General features: G+C 41.8%; 3 protein-coding genes across 11 annotated transcripts in view; 2 read left to right on the plus strand and 1 right to left on the minus strand.

Annotated features, from left to right (window-relative positions):
* Positions 1–1,699: 1,699 nt before the first annotated feature.
* Positions 1,700–5,243, plus strand: LOC146985946 (protein tyrosine phosphatase domain-containing protein 1). The gene is given in 13 exon segments (XM_085779431.1): positions 1,700–1,890; positions 1,976–2,056; positions 2,195–2,313; positions 2,620–2,757; positions 2,859–3,130; positions 3,219–3,521; positions 3,634–3,885; positions 3,965–4,081; positions 4,177–4,278; positions 4,494–4,574; positions 4,672–4,782; positions 4,889–4,966; positions 4,969–5,243. Coding segments are annotated over 13 exon segments (1,887 nt in total). The 3' UTR covers positions 5,011–5,243.
* A 1,696-nt stretch (positions 5,244–6,939) lies between these two features.
* On the plus strand, positions 6,940–10,454 carry rabl2 (RAB, member of RAS oncogene family-like 2). 2 transcript variants are annotated; one of them, XM_085779441.1, is made up of 8 exons: positions 6,940–7,644; positions 7,775–7,804; positions 7,964–8,043; positions 8,182–8,261; positions 8,651–8,762; positions 8,884–8,981; positions 9,150–9,233; positions 9,468–10,454. In XM_085779441.1, exons 1-8 carry the CDS (start codon positions 7,430–7,432, stop codon positions 9,546–9,548), a joined length of 780 nt encoding a protein of 259 aa, XP_085635567.1. In that variant the 5' UTR covers positions 6,940–7,429; the 3' UTR covers positions 9,549–10,454. The 2 variants fall into 2 exon arrangements, with proteins under 2 accessions (XP_085635567.1, XP_085635566.1); XM_085779440.1 differs by lacking the exon at positions 7,775–7,804 and having other exon boundaries at positions 7,291–7,644.
* Positions 10,455–10,598: 144 nt separating this feature from the next.
* shank3a (SH3 and multiple ankyrin repeat domains 3a) overlaps positions 10,599–23,129 on the minus strand; it is a 141,435-nt gene continuing 128,904 nt past the window's right edge. For 6 of the 8 annotated variants that reach the window (XM_085779436.1, XM_085779434.1, XM_085779435.1 and 3 more), the window contains 2 exons: positions 20,947–23,054; positions 10,599–15,864 (listed from right to left, as the gene is read on the minus strand). In XM_085779436.1, coding sequence (XP_085635562.1) covers positions 15,294–15,864; positions 20,947–23,054 — 2,679 coding nt within the window. In that variant the 3' untranslated portion in view covers positions 10,599–15,293. Of the gene's footprint in view, positions 15,865–17,155; positions 17,191–20,154; positions 20,202–20,946; positions 23,055–23,129 lie in introns of all 8 variants that reach the window. The other 2 variants (XR_015036004.1, XM_085779438.1) reach the window with 2 other exon arrangements.

Genomic DNA, 23,129 nt, shown 5'->3' on the forward strand with positions numbered 1-23,129 from the left:
TGGTGTCAAATGCGTCAAATGCCTCTCGTGGGAGCAGCTGATAGAGTCCCCCCCAGCTGAAAGCAGCCCACCCCACCAGCCAGAGGGTCCAGGACCATAGGGACTGCAGTGGAGGAAGGCTGCCTTAACACCCTGCACAATGGCACCCAGTACACAGAAGTTAGACAGGACCAGTCAGCCCATCACCTGGTCCGTTCAACAAATCAGTTTATGCTACTGTGATTTATGTAGCCTAGTTAAATACTACAGTAATCATCATAGTGTATTGGCAGGAAAGACCATTTAAATCTGTATCAAATATCGATTAATGAATCGATAATTTGCATGTTGGTCTTGGTTAAGTACCACCTTGAAAAAAAAAAAAAATGTTTTGTTGCTTAAGCTATTCAGTCATTCAATGGTATACTAAAATCCATGTGAAAAAAATGCTTCTCACTGTTCTCAGGTCAAATATTTATATGCGATTAAAATGCAATTAATTGCGATTAATTAATTACAAAGCCTCTAATTAATTAGATTAATTGTTTTAATTGAGTCCTGGCCCTATTACACAAGACACACACACACAGGTAACCTAATGTGGTTACAGCTCCTCCATATCAGTGCTTATAGAAAGATGATCATGTGTCTGTCTGATCAGCTCTGTCTTGACCTTAAGATCGTGGGTTTGATTCCCATGTTGACAGAGATGGCACAACCGGCAGTAGCCCCGTGGCCCATTCAAAATTTCCCGAGAGGAAATTTTCTAGTTTAACATATACTGTATAGAATTTTATGATCCATTTGAATTTCTCTTATGACGTGACACAGACTGCTTAAATTATTAAATTTGCCTGTTAGTTTTTAGGAAGGATATTGATTGTTATTATACTGTACATGTCCCATCTGAGGCTCTCCATTGCAGCCCACTTTGCCAGATCTAAAATGTGCAGAAGTAATGCTCTTCTCTGCATGTTAAGAAACAAACAATTTTCCCCCTCATTTCTTTCACCTCCACCATTGTCATGCTCATTCCTGTAGGAAGGTAATTTAGATGATGATTTTCTACCAAAATAAAATTGAGAATTTTTTTTTTAGATTTATCTTCTTTTTAAGTCATACTTATCAATAGTTTGCATGTGAATGAATCTGTTCAGGTTGTACTGTAGCAAGTGAGACCAGGATATATGAACAAACTTGTATTGCTGTTGTACAGTAGAGTCAACACAAAGCCTGCTGGTGTTTATTAACTGAAATAAAATCATATAGCTGCCTCCAGGTAATTGGGACACTCAAACAGTGTTTACTGGTGTAGGTATAAGCATTATATAATTGGCTTGCTATCATGTGTGAATGTCTGTTCTAATGTATTTATGACAGCTAATCTGGCTTAGCAGAGCTGGGTCAGCACAGTTTTGTTAGTGTGTGTAACTGTAAGCAGCAGGGAGGGTTAGCAAGCATAGAGGAGCACATGTGTGCTCTGCAGCTTTCATCAACCCGTTTCTCGTTTACTTTCACTCCCAGTTCATACATTCATGGGATTTATAGCTTCTTTCATAATCAGAAAGGTAAGGTCATATTTTAAATACTTAATTTTATTCAGTTTATTTGCAATGCACACAAGCCAGAATGGTGGGTGTGACACAAGATGTATCTTTGTCAAAGGCTCTCATCATGAAAATAAATGATTTGATGTATTGGGGGTTTCCCTTGGTGCAGGATGATGCCGAGCTTGACGACACACTTACCAGTACCACGGGCCTCCTACTCCCAGGCCAGAGAGAACTTGGTGAGGGCTATCCCACCCAGACTCCTCTGTCTGCTGGCCTGCGGAGGAGTAGACTGTCGCTATGAGGGACCAGAGTGCTGGGCGTTAAACCAACAGGTTGTACGAGGCCTATTCTCCTCCTGGTGAGACTAATGTTGCTCTGTTATGTCCTGTAGCTACAAAAGGTATACACGTGGAGGTTTAGTGATTGTAAACTTCTTTTTATAGGGTGACAGATGACATAATCGCTATGGCGCGGCCATCCACTCATTTAATTGAGAAGTATAACATCATAGAGCAGTTTCGAAGGTAATCACTGTTCATTGTTATTTCTGCTGTGTTTGTAGTAGCCTAGTTGTAGGGATTACAACTACATTACAACCCTATACTTTTAAGACAAACACAATAGAGTCACGCCCTGTCTTCATAATTTTGACTTTTTCCCAGGTTGAACATCAAATCAATCATCAACATGCAATTTCCAGGAGAGCATGCTCACTGTGGACCTCCCCTAGACCCTGGAAGTGGTTTTACTTACTCTCCACAGATCTTCATGGAGAATGACAGTGAGCTCTTGATACATGAAATGCACGACATAGAGATTACAATTATGTATTTGTGATGAGACAAAACACGTTAACACTAGGAAGCACTGACCATCCATTTTTAACTGTACCAGTTGCAAGTGTGGAAGATATGCAACGGAAATAGTTCAGTTTTTTTTAATTTTTATCAAGTAACAGTATCTGTGGGGCAGTAATTGATGACTTTGTGTGCTGTGTTTCTGCAAATACAGTTGATCTACAGTATATGTTGTTTTTTTTCACCATGATCCTGCGTGCATTGATGTGTACGTGCTTGTATGTTTACAGTTTACTTTTACAACTTTGCGATGCCCGATTTTGGTGTGTCCTCCCTTGTTGGAATAATTGATGGGGTGAAAGTCTTGGCCTTTGCAGTGAGGGAAGGAAGAGTGGCCGTGCACTGCCATGCAGGGTTGGGTAGGACAGGTAGGAATAGACTGTTCAAACTGTATCCACGGTTGTTACAGATACTTGGTTTCACATGTATGGATCTCATGTGTATTCTGCCTGTTGTTGCTGGTCCACAGGTGTGCTGATAGCCTGTTACTTGATCTACACCCTGCGCATTAGCCCAAGTGAGGCCGTCCACTACGTGCGGATTAAACGGCCTCGCTCTATCCAAACCCGGGCACAGATCAGCCAGGTGTTTGACTTTGGTCGGTTGCTCGGTACACAGCTGGTTCAATACCCAGACCTCAGCCTGCGGCACGGAGCACCTTTCACTCTGCAGCACTATCTAAACCGACAGGCACTACTGCTGCATGGCCAGGAGGCACGCACCCTCAGACAAACACCAAAAGTGAGGACGTGATCATATTACTACTACTATTAGTCCTGTCTGTGTCATCAGGAGTTCTTTCTTACAGCTTCTTCCCCATGTCTTTCAGGTGGTGTACCTCCTGTGTGTGCGTATTTCCTGCTTAGCCCTGGGTCTCCCAGCTCCTCCAGAGGTCCATGCTGAGCTGGAAAAGAGGTCAGAACTGAGGACCCTCAGCAGGACAGTGAGGGAGACCCTGGTGGCCAAACAGTACCTGCCGTTGCTAAGGGAGGGTCATAGGGGCTCGTGGGTGGGCTCAGCCTCGGTGTCCTCCTGGGATGAGCCCCTGGGATTCTTGGAGAGGAAGAGGGACGTCCTGCTGGACAAACGCAGCTACAGTGACTCTGACCTCAGCAAGATTGCAGCAAATGAGGTCAGGTTTGCAACCAGAAATACATAAATGAATGAGTAAATTACGCAGATATCTTCTTTTAAATCAAATGATCATTGAGGCTTTTCTTAATTTGTAACATTCTGTCCTGAAGGATCTGGAGCAGAGTTCACACTGCACTTCAGCCCTTGGAAACGAGAGACACTGGTGTGTGGAAGATCTTATAAGAACTAATCTGAGTCCAGTTAGTCCAGTCCTTGGACCACTTTCACCAGGTCGTCAGCCCTTCAGAAAGTCACACACATTCAACATGCCGGTTTCCAGCATGAAAACAAGCAACAACTGTGATGAGAGTTTGAACTATGCAGGGAAAAAGACACTTCTCAAATACAGCTCCACCATTGAGGTAATTATTATTCCTGATATGACAAAAACCTGTTGATAAAAGAGTTTGTTAAAACTCTTCTGATCTCTGTCTTATAAAGTTGTGCAGAAATCCACATATTCCAGCCCAAACCTTGGTGGCCCGTACTGTTGCTAAGGCAATGGCAGACCAAGGTCCTCCCGGAGAAACTATACTGCAGAGGTCGGCTCTGCTGCAGGTAAAAAAAAAAAAAAAAAGCAGTGGTGTGAAACTTGGTCTTTTTTTTTTTTTACAGCAGAACCTTGATTTTGATCTGACTCATCTTCTCAACAGGAGGAGCTCAACAGTAGTGACTGTGGATGGGCTCTGATGGTCACCGAGTCAGATCCTCAGGTTCTCAGTTGTCTCTTGTGGACATGGTTGGAGAAGTTAAGGGTCAGTACCGTCAAACAAGAGATCATAACACCAGTGATGTCAATTTATCCAGGAATTATCCAGCCAGTCAGTCAGGGATGTTTGTGATTCCACTGATGTAGTACAGCCAGAAAAGACATTGATATTCCGAATTTCACTTTGTACATTCCACATTGTCTTAAACATTACTCTCTTAATTTTTTCTTAATCTTTATTCTTTCACCCAACTAATGCAGGACCCTGTTCTGAGTGCAGAGGATGTGGACAAGTTGTGTATTGGTGCAAAAAACAAGAAACCTCTCAGCGTGCTAAAAAAGGTGAGTCTTTGTTATGAAGAGTGCCATCTTAACAAAATGTAGTGCTCTAGAACACTTTTTTTTTGATATACATATATATTTTTTAATATCACCACAGCCACAGAGACACACCATCTATTGTCTGCTGAGCTGTGTGAGCACAGTGACCAGTCTGTGTCCACACAGGGAGGATGCAGTGCTCCAACGGCTGATTCGAGCACTTACACGGGTAAGACTAAAGAGTTTTTCTGTGTGTGTGTGTGCTGCTAGAACAATAAATGAGGGTTTAGTGGTGAAATCAAAGGTTGTCTTTTTTTGTTTCTCTAAATCAATAGCGCCCTCAAGAGGAAATGGGAAACTTTGCAACTTTGATGAAGCTCTTGAAGTCCAGTTTGAGAGAAACCTTCCACAATACGGTTACCTCCTGAGGCCCTGCAACACCAATGCTACCCTTTGAAGAAGAATTCATAGTAGAACAACAACTGTCACTGCAGTTTTCATTGTAAAAACAATGTCTGTGTTTCATCCAGGACACCTGATTGTGGACAAAATGGAAAGGTGTAATTTTCATGGTTGACATTTTGACAGGTCACAGTAAGAAACTCACAGGTGTAGATGAACTCTGTTTAGCTGTTTCAGATTCAGGCTGCTGGTGTTGTTTGTGTTCGCTCACTGTCACACCGTCATGTCCCACTGTAACAGAGTAAGTGTCAATGTTAATAGAAAGACCTTAATAAGACATTTCCTACAACAACAGGAAAACTACCCGTTATTACTGGACCGCTCCACTTCAGACTGATAGTATTAGACCTCAGGATGACACCCAGAAAATATCAGGCCAATCTGATGTGGAATTTCAGAATAAAAGCCCTCTGAACTTCCATATTTGACTGTATTCTGTCTACATTAAGATTCATATTTCTTAAAAACTACCCGTTATTACTGGACCGCTCCACTTCAGACTGATAGTATCAGAAAAAATCAGGTCAATCTGATGTGGAATTTCAGAATAAAAGCCCTTTAAACGTTCATATTTCACTGTGTTATGTACAGTAGGATTAATAGTTTTGTTTGTTTGTTTTTTTAAACTACACGTTATTACTGGACCGCTCCACTTCAATTCAATTCAATTCAATTCAATTCAATTCATTTATTAAGGACTGCACAACAAGTCGGCAAACTGATAGTACTAGACCTCAGGATGACACTCAAAAAAAATCAGGTTAATCTAATGTGGAATTCCAGAATAAAAGCCCTCTGAACTTTCATATTTCACTGTATTCTGTCTACATTTTAAGATTCATATTTCTTAAAATTCTATATATTCTATATTCATCAAGATGGATAACTGGGTGATTGTAATGATAAATAATAATCATGAATGATATAATAACAATAATTGAATGCTGAATAATTGATCATATGAATTGCTCTCTCTGGCAGCACATGTTTTTGGTACAAATATAAACTAAACAGATAAATAGGCTACCTTCCTAACCAACACCTGATATTTCACATAAACAGATCTATTAAAAAAGAAAAGAAAGAAGAAAAAGGAAAAAATCATCAGTTGAATCAAATGATGGGACTGTGGGGCTAATTTAATAAGGCAACCCATGGGGTACTCTTGCATGTTGCCATGGAACAGTTATTAAATTTAAGACCCCTCAATTAGTTTGAGACACAATTCCATGTTTACTGTAATATACTTTGTTTAATGACTGACTCACTGAGTTGTTATCTATAACTCTGTCTATCTTGTATCTAATATGTTGATTTATGTTAGTGAATTTTTGTACCAGGATTGTTTTCTGGCCTAAAATAAATAAATAAATAAATAAATAAATAATAATAAAATGTGTCTAAAAATCTAACTGGCTTGTTACTTGTGGAATAAAAGAGATTATATGTTTTAATCTGACACTGAATAAACTGCAGTCTGTATTGATGGACAGTTGGTTGGTCCCATACCAATTTCACTTACACTGCAGATATGTCCAATTAGTTAGCTTCAAAAATCTTATTTTATAGACTAATTTTTAATTTTATGGACTAATAACAATACAAGCTGCCTCTCCCTGACCATGAATGTATTAGAAGAAGTCCCTAATACATCGATGTCCCTAACCCACTAAGAGCCCAATCCTTTGAGCTACTGGATGGTTGTGTGTCATGATGACATTAGAAAACTGTCTGTGTGTAAAAAACAAACAAAAACAAAAATTGAATTACATGTAATCTCCTTGAAACTTTATGCTAAACTTTATGGATGAGGGTTTTTGTTGTTTCTTTATGATTATTGTTTTTGTTTTTAAATGTGATCATTGATGATTGGCGCATGATTAGGATTTTTCGTCAGGCACATACAAGGACGACAGGAACCATTACATGGGGTCCTTCGGGCGTCCCCGTTGCATAGAAACGAAGACCGTCGGGGACTTCATGAAGCAGCTACAAACTTTTAATGTCACGATCTCAAGATTACTGAGGAAAATCGTCTAAATTGCCCGTTTTTTTAAAAACACAAATCGTGTATACACGGGGCAGACTATTGGCATTTCGATAAGTGCTCTTTAACAAATGCTAACAACGCTAAATCAGTTAGCGGCGCTAGCCCACTGTTAGCTGTTAGCACCAGTTGCCTCTTTGAGTATCTCGGAGCGCGCTGTCAAGGTAACGGCACAGTTCTTACCATAGACTTAAAATGTGATCCGGGGCTATTTATGTACCATCGTTGTTTTCAGCACGAATCGCTTTTGTTAGTATGAAAACGGACGACGCAGTGAAATGAGCGATAGCTAGTCGAACCACGCAATGTTAACCTCAGCTAACCCGTGGCAAACGAGCTAACAGTTACTATTCTCAAAAGCCGGCCGATGCTCTGGGACTCGTTTTTTCCCCTCCAGGTATTTACGTTACAAAGCCGGCTCGGCCATCCTCTGCTGATCCAGTCATCTCAGTCAAAGTGTGAAAAGAAGAGGAAAATGGCTGGCGACGTTGGCAGCATCCCTGAACTGGACCAGAAGAAATACGACGCAGACGAACAAGTGAAAATCATCTGTCTGGGCGACAGCGCAGTTGGCAAATCTAAGTAAGTATTAACATAATAATACACAAAGAATGATGACCATATACTTAGTATATGTTGTTTTCGATTGTATTCTTTTGTGTAACATAACGATATTGTTGCATTGACACAGACTGTTTCTCTTTGTTTTTAGGCTGATGGAGAGGTTTCTCATGGATGAATAGTATCCTTTAGTATCTCTAGAAATATGATGTATTGTATCATCGTGTTATAGCCATTACTGACACGGTCTGGACACAATCGAGCAGTTAAGTCTCAAAGAGGCATGGCTCCACCAAAGCAGACCTCCCTGACAGCTTAAGATCCTTAACTCCTTGTGCAGCCGCCCCCAGCAGTTGTCAACCTATGCTCTGACTCTCTACAAACACACAGCCACTGTAGGAAACAAGATCATCGCTATTGGTATGTACTATTCATTTGCTTTTGTTTTGCTCACAGTGAATACTGGAAATGATTTAACTTATCTTAAAATCATCTTAAATCAACAGAATGAGGCTTGTTGTTGCTTCTGCAGCCATGACTTTTGTTTTTGATCCACAGATTTCTGGGACACAGCTGGTCAGGAGAGGTTTCAGAGCATGCATCCGTCATATTACCACAAAGCACATGCATGCATCATGGTAAGATAGTTTCAAGACAGATGCCTTTATTACCTAACCTGCTGACTCCTACAAGATGTAAACAGAAACAGTAAACTGTAGTACTCAAAGATGCAAGGAATAGAATATTTTTGACACACACACACACACACACACACACACACACACACACACAAAAAATCATAATATTGTTTGTGTACTGATTCATAGATCACTTATTCATGCTTCATGCATTTTGCAGAGATGATAACATTTCACAGTGCATTTTAGTTAGTTTAGCCAATGCAGTTATGTAATTTAACTGAAGATGAAGATGATAATACTGTCTCTCTGCCATATGATTGTTGAAATGCGCCACTGGAAATCGGCAAAGCAGGCCGGACTCTTTCATACTCTACTTTATGTTCAAGGTTTTTGATGTTCAAAGGAAGATCACATATAAGAATCTGGCCAGCTGGTATAAGGAGCTGAGAGAGTACAGACCTGAGATACCCTGTTGTGTGGTTGCCAACAAAATCGATGGTGCGTCTGGTTTTCATACTGCAAGAACATAAAACACTCGCAACACACTTGTTCATTTGATTCACTATTTGACCAACACATTCACTGATGTGAACATATTTTGTTTTTGACATGTGTGCAGCTGATTTGAAGGTGACACAGAGAAGCTTTAACTTTGGGAAGAAGCAAGGACTCCCGTTTTACTTTGTGTCTGCAGCTGATGGGACCAATGTAGTCAAGGTTTGTACTTTGCTCTGAGTATTAGCAGTAGTGATCAAGACAGTGGTCCTTTTACTAACCAAACAGTCACAGTCATTCAGTTTATAATTTAGTGTAACGTCATTCATTTTTTAAGATGTCTTTAACTGCTTGTGTATGTTAATAGTCTGGATGTTTCTATCACAACAGATGTTCAGAGAGATGATTAAGAGAGCGGTGGACTACAAGCAAAACCCCAGTGACTTCATGGATGAAGTATTGCAAGAATTAGAGGTACTTGTGTTCGAATACTAAAACATAGTGTGATCACTAATGTGCTCCTTTTTGCACCTGGTGTAATTTTTATACAGATCAAGAATGTTGTGTCTTGCAATTCAAGTCCTAAGAGGAATACATTTTATTTTAGATGATTTTTTTTTTCCAGTATTTGAACTATCATAGTCATGACTACCAACACAATTTACAACATATTTGCACTGATGTTATTTTATGTCTCTTCTCTTACAGAACTTTGACCTGGAGAAGAAGGACATTAATTCAGAGACAGATGAAGATGGACTGAAAGCTGAGAGTCCTGAGTTGGTATGATGGATTATTACTGATCCTCCAAAACCTCTCGTCATCTCACAGACTATTTATCCTCTTGGAGCTGATGCTGCAAATAGATTTTTCTATTACCCAAAATGTCAGATCTCTGATTTTCTGTGACGGACACAACCAACAAGCGTGTTGTCCTCATGTGATTCTGCTGGTCTGATTTTATACTATTGAATTGTATTTCTATCACTGGAGGATGGTTGACAGTCTCTTCATCAGGTTTTACGTCACGGCCCTCCATCTGTCCAGTGACATTGGCAGGGAAATAAATCTGGTGTAATAATTAGGAATTGGGTTATTTACCAGGTTAATTTAGCTGCTGTTTCAGCATTGTCACTCATAAATTGTTGAACAATATCTACACTATTATTGTAAAATATCCCACAGTGAGTTTGAATGTTAGCTCAAGCGTAAAAACCAATTACTCTCACATAATAAGAATGTGAGGCGTTGAAAACGAACCCACACAGAGCAGAGGGCGTGTGATTATGAACTGCATTCGCTGCTGTTCTCCATGTTTGTTTGTAGTGTTGTGTGAGCAGTGCCAGTGGGGAGTCTGTTTCTGTTGGCTGCTTTAGTTGCATTCACTTCATGATGCAAAGTCTGTTTTCCAGCGCTCCTCAAATGAAAACTTAATGTACCATGTAACCAAATTATCATGTCTCTTTCGAACTTGCCGTGTGACTCGACAGCTGGCGCAAAAACACTAAGCAGGCGACCTCAGCAGTTTATGAACATACAGCTGTTAGGCTGGTGTGTGATTGGACATGAACTGTGCTGTGCCCTTGTGAAGGTCAGGGTCAGCTGACTGCAGAACAAATGTTAATATGAAGGACCCGTGTGAAGCCTCACTGTACGACAAGGCGATTACATGTCATTCAGTTATCTTTATGGTTATGATGTTGTTTACAGAAACCATGTGTGTATATTTTCTATTTATGTTGAACTGTCTTGTGTGGCATTTACTCAAAATAAATCACACTGGAACAATGCTCAAATACGGCAACAAACTTAATTAGCAGGAACAAGAATTTGACCCAGTTCATGTTTTAATTAAAAATTTATTACATAATATAACAAACATATATCTCTGTGGTGGAGATATCCTGGGCAACATCTCAGATCTTGCCTCAACCTTCACTATCACCCTTACTCTGCTGCATGAGGAATACTAGGTAGCTTCTGGTTAACTTGTGTTTTAACATGGGCGTTCATTTATTAAAATGAAGGAGGGTAGGGAAGGGTAGGGTGGGGTGGGGGGGGGGGGGGGGTTGGGGGGCTGTACTGCTGTAAGCATCCAGAGGTCGCTGGGAGAAGTTGCAGATTTCCTGGTCGTCTGATGCCGAGAAGGGGAAGCTCACCTGTGAGACAAGGCTGAGGTGTTGCAGTGATACATCCACCATTCTAAACTTCACAGTGCAAACAAGGAGAAAACCAACAATGAAAGAAAAAACCCCTTTCATGATAAGATCACTGGTTCCAGTAGGTGACCTGGAACCCAGTGGATTTTTAAAAAGGTTACACTGCTCCCCCTACACTATTTAGATTGTGCTTTGTTGATTAGAAAATAAGACAAAGATAACCCCTCACTTAACTTATTTTACCTAATGATGTGTAAGTCTGTTACACGTTGCTCATTTTGCATCTGTATTTGTGGTAAACTTACACAACAATCCAACCAGGTCTTCACTACAGCATTGTTTCTTCTAACCAGGCCAGCCTGTGTGAGTGCAGACTGTACACACTGTTTGTGTTTCATTCGTTATTTGTATTTATAGGGGAACAGTAAGCCAAGCTGGATAATAACCTTCATCACAGTAAAATCAAGCAAATGTGATACTTTGTCTCAAAATTTTAAATAGAAATGTTGATGCAAAGCTCACAGGTAGATATATACACAGGCTATATACATGTATATATATATATGTATACATACAGATTTATAGCCTGCTGCTTTACAAAATAATAACAATGACTGTATTTCCACCTGTAGGAAATACTGTAGGATCTAACAAATGTCTGTAGTTCTCAAGATTTCCAGGAGATGGCACCATATTATTGAGTCTAACAGCTCAAGAATGCTGTAACTAAGATAGTCCTAAAGCAAAGACAAATATACAGTTAAAAGTTAAGTTATTTTTTGGCACATTTTTCCTTTGTGTTGCTTTTTCCTCACTGGATCACCTCATATAGCATATCCAAAACTCAGAAACTGAAGGTCTGAAAAAGGAAAAAGGAGTGCTGCCAGACAGAGTGGAGGGTAAAGAGCGCAAATGCCATCTGGGAATGGGTGTACAAAACAGTGACACTGTGTAAGCTGTGACCTACACAGTTACAAGGTGAGATTCAGTTGTCTTGCAGTATAAAATGTTAACAATGGTTTCATTCAGCATCCCGTGGTAATCTCTCTTTCGCTCCCTCCCTCATGGGGCAGGGCAGTCCACTTCTTTTTTTTTTTTTTTGAAGACGTTACTCAGTACAAAACGAGAATGCAAAACAAGTATATTCATTCTTGAAATGAAAATGTATGTGTGCATTTTTTTTCTGTTTGTGTGTGTATGTGTTTTGTGTGTGTTTGTCTGACACAGCCACTGCCGGGAATCTCTGATGGTAACACAGTAAGGCTATAGTGGACTAGCTCCAATGATGTAAAACCCTATCAACCAAGCATACGCTCTCTCATGGTCATGTGCGCATTCTCATTGTCTCTCGCTCTCTCACAAACAAACAAATACACACGCAATGGAAACAGACAAGCATTTGCACACATACACACACAGCTGTAAACACACGCTTAAAGAGGAACGACCACACAGAGAGATTCAGGGAATCCAGATGCACGCATGCGCTTGAACAATGGGTGGCTTTTATGTTAGCACCTTGTCACCTTGTTTTGTGCAAATCATCCCCTAGTTCATAGTTCAGAGTTCAAAAGTTCAAGAGTTCATAGAAAGAATAAAATCTGCTCACCTTTTCCACAGGTGGTTAACTATGCATATATGCCAAACATTCATATATATATCTATATACTTTTTGTTTTTCAAAAATTTATATGAAATCTATCATATATACATTGCTTGTGATTTTTAAAAAAAGCAAATATTTGTAGTTTGTTCTTTTTTTTTTTTTTTTTTTTACAAGTGTAAGTACGTTTAGAATGGACAGGATATTAGTTTTTTTTTCTGTCACTCTAAAATTCAAATGAGTGAAAGATTTAAGTATCATGTTCCACACGCTACAAAATCTACCCACAGTGTCCGAGGGTAACGAATCAACAACAAAAGAGGAAGAAGAAAAGAAAAAGAGGAATTAAAAAAATAACCATTAACACAAAAAAGTCCAAATGAGTTTGAGGACAGAGTCAGAAGTAAAATAATCAGTGAGGTCACAGTGAGGCAGTGAGTGCTATTCCTACAACCCAGATACAACGTTAGATTTGCCACCCGCTTTTACAAACTGCTAGCAAAGAAGAACACAAAATAAGATGTACACATCTTCACGCCAGGTGAAAGTGCCTTGGCGTACTGATTGGATGCAGCTGATTAATGGAGGTGTTAATAGAGATTACCTTGACTGTTAGGAGAAAAGCTATATGAATAAAAATGTTGTTTTTTTTGTTGTTGCGTGAATAAAACTCACTGTTTCTCACTGCCAGCAGAAGCTACTCATGAGTACAATTATAGATTTTTATATTGTTAAAGAAAAATTCAGTTGTTTTTTATTTATTCATTTATTTTTTTTATTTTTACAACCTGGGTCTTATTTTTAGAGTTCTGGCTGCCACTGTTTATGATATTATTTTACTCACTAAGTGAATCGTTGAGATACAGGGAAGCAGTTGATGTTGCAAGACGCTGCCAGGTTGTAAAATACTGAATTTTCTTTAAGACCTTCCAGAGGCTTCCCCATCCACACAGCCTGATAAACTACAGACACATTTCCTACAGTGCCACTTCAGAAGGGCATATGCTGTATATCCAGCTCATTTAAACCCTTGTTTGACAAGGTTTTGTTGGTTATAAAATAGATTTTTGAGGAAAACAAACATTTGCTTATTTTGAGTGGTTTGAACTGAATTTGGCAAGGATCTCACACTCACAGCTAAACAGTGATTTCCTTCATAGGAAAATTTAAATACTGAACAGATTTGTGTTGTCCTACGCTTCGATGGTCATTTCCTCTATACTGGTGATGAGTAATGGCCCAATGTTTCCTTTTCTTGACCTTCTTCCGCTATAGCAGACCTTGTGCGGCCCTGATCTGGAAAGCATCCTCATGGGTTACAGGGATGGAATCTTCTTTACTAGCCCTCTTAACATTTTTCAGCATGTGGTGGTTAAATGTCCTTACAGGTCGTAATTGAACTGGATAATATTCAAACAACAACCTCTCAATGCTAGTGCCACCAAACTTCCATCCCTGAGTGATTAACAGGCATAAGATGAATAGCCCCTTTTACCGCACAGCTCTCTCATTAGGTGGATGAACTGGAGACAGAGCGACGTGGAGATGATCTGTAGCTGAAGCAGTGGGGATGGGTGTGTCAACTGGGGTCTCAGCCTCACATTACGGGATGCCCTTTAGTATGAAGGAAGACCGTAAGAAAATAAAAACAAACAACAAACTCTCTGTTCAAGACCATGATGCAACTCGTCATGCTACGGTTCAAGAAAGGGTGACCATAAGGAAAGTTGTATACCTATGACAAAAATTTCATTTCCATATCTATATACTTTTTTCTTTCAAATATATATATATATATGTATATTTATGTATATAATTGGTAGAAATGAGTAAACTATTGGTGGAATAAATTTAAAGATTTCTCTCTGCCTTCTATACTAAAAACCAAAAACAGGCGCAAATTATTACATTTCCTCTTTGCAACATTGTCTTTTCTTCTGAAAGCTATATTTAGATACATATATATATCATATTATATAATACCTATATATAATATTCCCTTTGGAAAACCAAAAAATTGATTATGAAAAAAGCCACGAGTGTTGGTTAAACATTCTCCAAATATAATAGATAGCACAGTCTGGGTACCAAGGCGGAGGGGTTCTCCCATGGTTTACTTTGTGGAGCTCCACCTCTGGGCTCTAAAGTCTTCGGTTTAAAAACAACAGCAGGTATAGAGTAGAGAAGACGCACCTTTTCAGAGCTGTGTCAGCACTATGTCCATAGTCCTATGTTATCATTTGATCTCTGTATAAATATTTTGAAAGGCAACTGAGCTTTCTGTTTGGAACAAAAATTCTTCCTCTTCCTCCATTACTCAAACTGCAAAAGGCTTTCAGAGGCCTAGAAGATGGAGGGATAGAGGTAGAGAGGAAAGAGGGGACAGATGAGAGAAAAGGTGTGGGCGTTACTAAGGGAACAACCGAAGTCTTCCCAAATCAAATGTTTAAATTGGAGCTCATGCTATTCTCCTTGGAAAAGAACGACCAGAGCCCATTTTGAGGTCTGATCTAATTGGCTGCAGGCAAGGAGGTGGGCAGACACTAGGGGCCTAGTGGAGGGGGACAAATGTATTGAGTCCTCCTCTTCAGTGCAGTGCCAAGTGCAGGGTATTGACGCAAAATGGGAACGTAAAGTGCCGCTGAGGACAAGTAAACATTTGTGATGCAGAACAAAAAAAGCAGCCAGAGTAAAAGAGGACTTGTCACTGTGTATCTTCCCCGTTCTCTCCTCATCTTTCTCTCTAACTGTTGCTGTGTCTCAGGGCAGGGGTCAGCTCTCTAGCAGCTGTTTTAGTGCTCGTTCAATGTTCATGCGATGTCCAACTCGCGTCACTCCCAGTTCCGCAAAGTCGTCCTTGGTAAGAGCCGGGAGGTGAGAGCCTTCGATCTCGTGTTCCTGAAACCCTGCTCTGTGCTCCCCCAGATTGATGCTCTCCAGCCAGTCTCCGACGTCATACTTATTCCAGAGGTGGAGGGGTTTTTGGTGGAAGGGCCGAAGGGCTAGAAGTGGCGACCCCAGGCCAGGGGAATGGGAGGGTGATGGGGAAGGTGAGCGGGAGCGGGATCGAGCGCTGGAGCTTCTCATCACAAAGCGGACCTCTTTAGGCTCCTGGGGTAGGCTGAGGCTGGAGGATTTGAGGATGGTTTGTGGTGGTGTAGTCGGTGAGGGCGGTAGGCCGAAGCCTGAGAATCGTCCGAGAGGGTCGCCCCGATCAGGTGAGCCTGAACCTGGGCTGGGGGTGCGTCGGGTGACAGGGTAACGGCTGCCAGGGCGGATGGTGTATGTGGTGCCATAGCTTCTCTGAGAAATGGTGTGGAGCTCGCCTAGGCTGCTGAAAAGTCTGGTGGAGACAGAGACAGAGAGCGAGATAAACGTGAGCAAGTGAAAATGAGGAGGAAGAAGAAAAGGAGTGAGCGCTTTGGGTTGTACTGTTTGTATGAGCTGTTGTCCTTTGAAGTTAAAGTTAGTGTAGGCTCGAGGTTAAAGATTGTTAGAAAGACCAAGCTAGTCTCACATCACAGCAACGTCGCAGCGCACAGCGGCAAGCTACATTCACTGGTGGCAACATTTTAAGTTTCTGAGATTATTTAAACCGCTAGATAAAAATCTTGATACTCCTCAGTCATGACACATCACTAAGGACTTAAATCATCATTTCAAGTTATGCATTAAGCAAAGATAGGATAGCATTTGATAATGGAGCTCTGCTTTGACTGACACTTATTCCACACTCAGTCCCTGTGACTGTTACTGAGTCGTTCCTCTAGTGATTTTAATTAAAAACTACTGCCTGCCTGCCACACACACAGACACAGTAAGAATAGAGTAGAAATTCATTTTTGGCTTTCAGCTTTGCATTGCACATTACTTGTCATTCAAGTAAAGTTACATATAGTAAATGTGCATTTGTATGATGAATAACAAGGAGTGAAAAATTCAACAGAGAAGATAGTAAAAGCTCTGATATTTGTCATATTTCTAAACTGCTGCTGAAGGACAAAGTGTAGCTTCATTTAATCCAATAAATACCCATTTACTTTGGAGATGCAGCTAACAAGTCATTCAATATATTAAATCTACCATTTTGTGAATCTTACTGACCAACCAACCCGATCTTACCACCTGCATCATGTAGAGAAAGAACTGCATTGATATCTGGCAATAATTCATTCAAAATAACAGTCGCTCCATTTCCATTTTCTCTCACAGGCACAGCAAATACAGGTTTCTTTACTGTTTCACACGCCACCCTCTTTTGAATAAATTTGTGTAATGGTCTGAAAGTGGCTGATTATCCATTAGTTTATCAATGGAATAAAGGATGGTCAGAAAGAGGAGAGGGATGGATTTGGTGATTTAGGCTAACATGAGAGCTTTGTCAAGCAGGGAGAAGCAGAAAGGAGAGGCCTAAAGAGTTGCAATGATGTCTGTTGTACTCATGCATATTAGCAGGTGCCTTGTGTACAGGTGTGACACATGTCTTCCCTCTACGGTGTCTAGAGCTTTTGACATGGGTGAGATTTGGACTAAAGAGTGTAATGGAGCAAAGGTAGCCAGGCAGCGCACAGGTTTGAAAAGTGATCACACTACAGGGAGCCGACGGATATGAGATGAGCTCCATGCGCACTTACACAGTCGTCCTGCCCTCCTGGGCGCACAGTCAGTTCTAGACCAATCAGATCAGAGCAGCAGGGCGGAGCATGCAAGGTGAGCAGAGAGAGAGCAATGGGAGAGAATGTTAGCATCACTCCATGAGACGCAGCCTGCCGACCAGACTTAGGATCTGCTTCAGCCAACTCTACTGTCTTTGACATGTCTTATGTTTGTGCACAGTGAATACGAGGCTGTATGTGTATGTGTGTGTGTGTGTGTGCATGTGCGTGTGCATGCATGTGTAAATGAGCGCAGGTGTGTGTGTCTGTGTCCGTATGCTGGTGTTGCTAATATAGCAGCATGGCAAAGACAGCAGAGCAGGCTTCAGCACTTGAAGGTCTGACCAGTGGGCTACATGAGAGAGAAATGAGCACACTATTCACATATCAAACACTGCACAAACAAAGAAAAACAAACAAACAAATAAACACACCAATAAAAGGAGGGCACATGTCCCTGGACTTTTGTGTTGCTTTGTGCTCTTATTCTGAAAAGATGTGGACTACTACTCTTGCTGCTGACAAAGTACTAATTATGTGTATGTGTGTGTGTGTGTGTGTGTGTGTGTAGTATGTGTTTATTCATATAGTGGGGTGTGTATATTTATGTATTGGCCTATTTTAGCATAGTTTAAGAAACCTACAGTATCCAATAAAGTAAGACAGTCAGGGACCATGGCCATCCTCAACACAATCACTGAAAAACAAAACAAAGTTATGCAAATTACATAAACGGAGAAGAACAGAAAACCAAAAAGCACAACTGAAATAAAATGAGAACCATAGGTTTCTAAACCACCCAAAGCTATGATACACAGCATGTGAACGAGGTGGATACAAGAGAGACAAAATACGGCAGCATATGTGGTGTTTGGAGAGGTTTAAATGGGGCACACTGTGCATGGAGTAAATGATGGAAGGACATTACAATTAAGGGTGCTGGGATGCTTGTTATATGTGAAATGTTCCAGTGGGTGAAGAGACAAAAATGCAGAGGGAGAGAAAGAGAGAGAGAAATAATGGTGTGCATGATCATCTCTGCCACAGCCAAGGGCAATCCACCGTCAGAGTGGAGATGGTTGGGATGGATTTGATTGCATAATGTCTGACAAGGGCCAGCCCAGTAACAACAGTGTGCTGCATGATATGTTGTAGTTGATATCATGGTCCAGGGATCATGATGCTCTTGTGGTACAAATCAATGATGGCTGAATGTGGCTCAATACCATATTCAGCCAAATAGTGACCACAGTACATATATATTCACCCAAGCAAGGCATTGTCTTAAACAACAGGGATGAGTGAACTTTTCGACCCAAATCATTGTGATACCAAATGATTAGTGGACTGAAAAACATGCTTCTAAGTCATTAAATAACTACAGGTGCTCTAAATACATGACATCACTACCGGTATTGTTGGTAAACCTTGTCTCCAACGGGTCCAAAGGGAAAAACAAGAAGAACCAATAGATCTACGCTACACCCATCTAACAGGTATGGTCACAAAATACCAACAAGTGCCAGAGTAAACATAAAAGGCCATTTACTAGAAGCCTTGTGGTAATCACTCCTAGAAAACGTATTTTTCTTTTTTCTGAGACAGCCATGTAATAGGTTTTGTTGACAGCTGGATGGTAGCAAAAAATTGATTTAAAAACTTGAAACTTGAAACTCCACCTGCTGATATCAATATGAAGAGATGACCGTGAAAGAGTCTGTTCTAAAAAACTTTTCAATCTTAGATGGTCTCAGCTTCATCTTAATCAGCAGAAAAGTACAGTGCAATTTTCTAGCCTTATTATTCAGGGATGAGAGCAAAACAGTGGAAATCTAAGTGAACAACATGTGAACGGTGCCTATGAACTCCTAAATCCCCTAAATAGCTGCATTCTGAGACTGGGATGGATAAACCATCTACCGGTAATCTGAACGACTCTACTCAACAACACATTAAGTTCTTCATCAATTAGTGTCAATTTCATGGCTGAGTAAAACTACAGTGGACAACCACAGAGGACAACATCATTCTTCAAATACCAGATTTTAATTCCCACTCGCCAAGCCGTGAAAACACAACCAGGCTGAAAACCTGGTCCACCTGAGAAGACTCTGATGCTGAGAACATGTGTGGATGGGTTTAACATGACACACCATTATAGTTCAGACATGTTCAAATATTTGAAATACATCATTATGTCTTTGAGGTTATCACTGATATCATTGTGGGAGGGGAGGACGGTGATGAGGAGCAAACTACAGGTTCAAGTCGTATGAAATTTATATCAGTGATGGCTTCAAAGAGCTGTGGGTATGATGATGTATTATGTTATATTTGAACAGGGACTCTGGTTAAAGGTCAAGGAAAAGCTGGAGGGGTAAGTACTATCATAGGTCATAGGTTAGAACCCAATAGTGAGTGTGTGAGAGATGAGGATAAGCTTTCAGGAAGTACATGCCTCCAAGCCCTGTTACCTTGTTTGCAACAACAGATACTACTACTAATACTACTACTACTACTATCACTACTACTACTGCTATTGCTACTACTACTACTACTACTACTACACACACTGTATGTATAAAACTAGCTTACAGATCACTTCTGTCTTATGTATGTGTTTTACAACACACATCAATCAACAATGCCCAAGCAGTACAGCTATCACTATGGAAACATTGAGCAGTTTGGATCTGAGACCAAAGCTATTAGTTGTACTACTGCGTATCTCTAAAACCAATCATTTTGACACATTAGCCAAATACTTCAGTCTCCTTCTTTTTTTTTTTAAATAAATAAATTTTATTCTGAAAGATTCTTCAGAAGCAGTGAAGCAATCAGGTGATGCAAACAAGGTAACAAATTATATTAAAAAGAAAATACATGAAACAAAAAGTATAAAAGGGTTGTTCTCTTTCGGTGGGATTAGTTGATAGGCTTGTTAGGAAAAATATGTTTTAAAAAAAGCTTTGGTTTACCCTAGGGACTATAACCTTAAGGTTTACTCTCTTCGGTGTCCTCACATCTGCAGAAATATAAACGACTTCATTGTACTTTTCAGGTATGGTGTGAACAAAGAAACCCACAGAAAACAGACATAAAACACTTCTGTGCTTCAGAGGCTTCAGATAACCTTGGTGTCACTGTGTAAGCAAGTTTGTGTCGGCTGCTTTTATAAGCCTCATATGTGTGTTCTCCCTACTAATGTGGCAACAGATTGTATGGCTTACTGAAATGTACCGGCGCACATACTAACTACGTTTCTATACTAAGGTAGTCGGGGAAGCTAATCAGCAGTGTTGATGACCTCTAATCTAATCATCATATTATCACCATCACAGACTGCATGAAAAATAATTTGCATATTTTAAAATGTGAGTAAAACCACATCATCTACACAAATTAAAATTAGAGCCACCAGGTTTGACTCAGCCTCAGAGAAATGCAGTAAGATTTCAGATAGAGAAAACAGAAACTAAGTTGGTGTAATAAAATGTTTGCTTATAAATAATTAATAAATGCTTCTGTGTTTGCAGTCTTTCATCTAATGGGCTTGTAAGAGCTAAGAATTAATCTCATAGTGTTTGACAAGTGTGCAATTTAAATCAATTTGAGACCATTTGCTCATCAGACTGGCCAATGGAATAATTTCATGTCTTGTGTCTCTTCCTCTTGAAATCACCAATTTCAACGCGAGGACTAGCTCAGGTGTCCAGTATTTCATACACTTTTACATAACTTTGTTTTTTTTTTACTGGATTTTCTCTTACCTGGCACCTGCCACAGGTGACTTCCTTCCTGGGTCAAGTGACGCCCCAAGTGGTTCCTCTCCAAGTGACCTAGTGTCTTTATTTAGCTGCTGTAGTCGTGAACTGAGTTCCCCCATAACAGATGGTTTTGCTCCCTCATCTGCACCCAGCCCCAGTCCCAGCCCACCAAGGTTGCCCAAACTCCCAATACCTAGCCCCACTCCCGGCCCACGGGGCTCCACCGGGTCCCCCCACAGCTTGGACCTACGCTGGAAGAGGTAGCGCGGCTTGGTGGGAGCGAGTCCGGTCACTGAGGCTGAACCACCTGAGGGGAGCCCAGCTCCTCCAGCAGCAGCAGCAGCCAGGGCAGCAGCCTGTTGCTGTGATAGCAGCTCGCTGTCAGAGCTCTGCTTCAGCAGAGGGTCCCTGAAGGTGACAGGGCCTTTACTGCCTCCTATCTGGGACTTGAGTCGGGGCTTAGGAGGCACTGGCGGCTTGTCGAGCACAAAAGTCTGCCCGTCGGCATAGGAGGTGTGCGTGGTGTGTGTGTCGGCAGGCTCGCCGCTTTCTGAGGACAATGTGGACATGCTGGAAACTGTGGAGACGGTGCTGGTGGTCTCAAGATGGTGGTCTCTCTCTCTGTCGCTGGAGCTGCGTGTGTCAGCCTCCTCCACGCCTGAGTCAGCCGCAGAGCCAGACTCGCCCACCGGTGGGGGCTCCAGAGGGTCAGAGGGCTTCCCTGAGACAGCTGCTGCACTGGGTGGAGGTGGGGCCTGGGAAGGCTGAGGCTGGCTGGGAGTCACGATCGGGGTCGTTGGGGCTGAGGGAGTTTGTGGTGTTGGTGTTGCAGGGGCTGGGGGGGACGTGGCAGGTTTAGTTGGGGACACTTTTGCCTCCTGTGCCTGTGCCAGCAGCCCATTAGCAAACTCATCGGGTGGTGGAACGACCCCAATCTTTCGTAACTCCTCTCTTGTTTCCTCGTCACTGGAGGACAACATCACAGGGGGCAGGGTCACTGTGTATGGATCCACATCCTCCTCAGAGCTTCCCTGAGCCAGACTCTTCTCTTGGGCCGGACTGGCAGGACGCTGAGTTTGAGGCTGGGCCTGGAGCTGGGGCTGGGACTGGGAGACAGTTGGACTGGGAGATTTAACCCGTGGACTTGGAGATTTGCTGGGCTCAATGGACGCAGGGGTGGGGGTCTGTTCTAGTTCTGAACCTATCCCAACGGCCTGGCCATTACTGGTCGCATGGACCATGATTAGCCCCGCCGTCTTCTGCTGGGATGTATCCATAATACTGATCAACATACTCTTTTTATCCTCTAGTCTTTTCTCCTCTTTCCTCTCCTCTACTCTGGCCTCCATCTCCTGTCGAAACGATACAGGTGATGGTGACGTGGCCCACTGGGGTTTGGTGGGCTGGGGAACTAAAATTGACGTTGGGGATCCAACTCCATACCCTGGTGCCTTGGCGCTTTTAGGTGAAAAAGGGGGAGATGTGGGTGCCCCTTCATGTGGAGACTCTTTGGTCTGAGTGTCAATGAATATTATGCCCTGGCCTGTCCGCTCCTGTTTAGTCCTAGGCTCTGGGCTGCTAGTTGGGGACTGGCTCTGGGAGGTCAGTGCCCTCTCCCTTGCGGCCAGCGCAAGAGCCAGTGGTGAGTTGGGGTCCAGGGGCTTTCCTGTGAGTGGGTGGATGAAGGTTGTCCCACTGGGCGAGGGGCTCAAAGCCAAGGCAGGGGGAGGCAGCTGTCCCAGCTCTCGGGTGAGCATCCGTTCATCGATGGAGTGAGACTGAGTCAAAGAGGGGGCGTCAGAGCTGGTGGTAGACGCCCCTTCCATGGTCCCGACGGAAAGGAAGACTGTGGATTTCCTCCGTTCTTCTAGGCGACGCTCACGGTCTTTCACTGCTCCAGCAATTGCAGCAGCAAAAGGGCCCTTACCCTGAAGCATCATCTCTCCCTGGGCACGCAAACGCTCTCGCTCAGCCATCAGCTGCTGCTGGTAGTAGTCTGCACGGCTGGTGTGTGTGTGCCCATGTGAATGTGGGTGTCGTCCTGAGGGTGAACTTTCTCGGGAATGGGCAGCAGCTAAGGCCAAACTAGCTTTTTCTTGTGCATCTTCCACCTGCAGTACGACAAAAAAAATCAATCAATGCTCATAGGGTATTTGGCACAAAAAGAAAATTCTGATATTATCCCC

The sequence above is a fragment of the Trachurus japonicus genome, chromosome 6 (assembly GCF_045865225.1).
Source record: "Trachurus japonicus isolate A0001 chromosome 6, Traja_1.0".
NCBI classification, from domain to species: domain Eukaryota; kingdom Metazoa; phylum Chordata; class Actinopteri; order Carangiformes; family Carangidae; genus Trachurus; species Trachurus japonicus.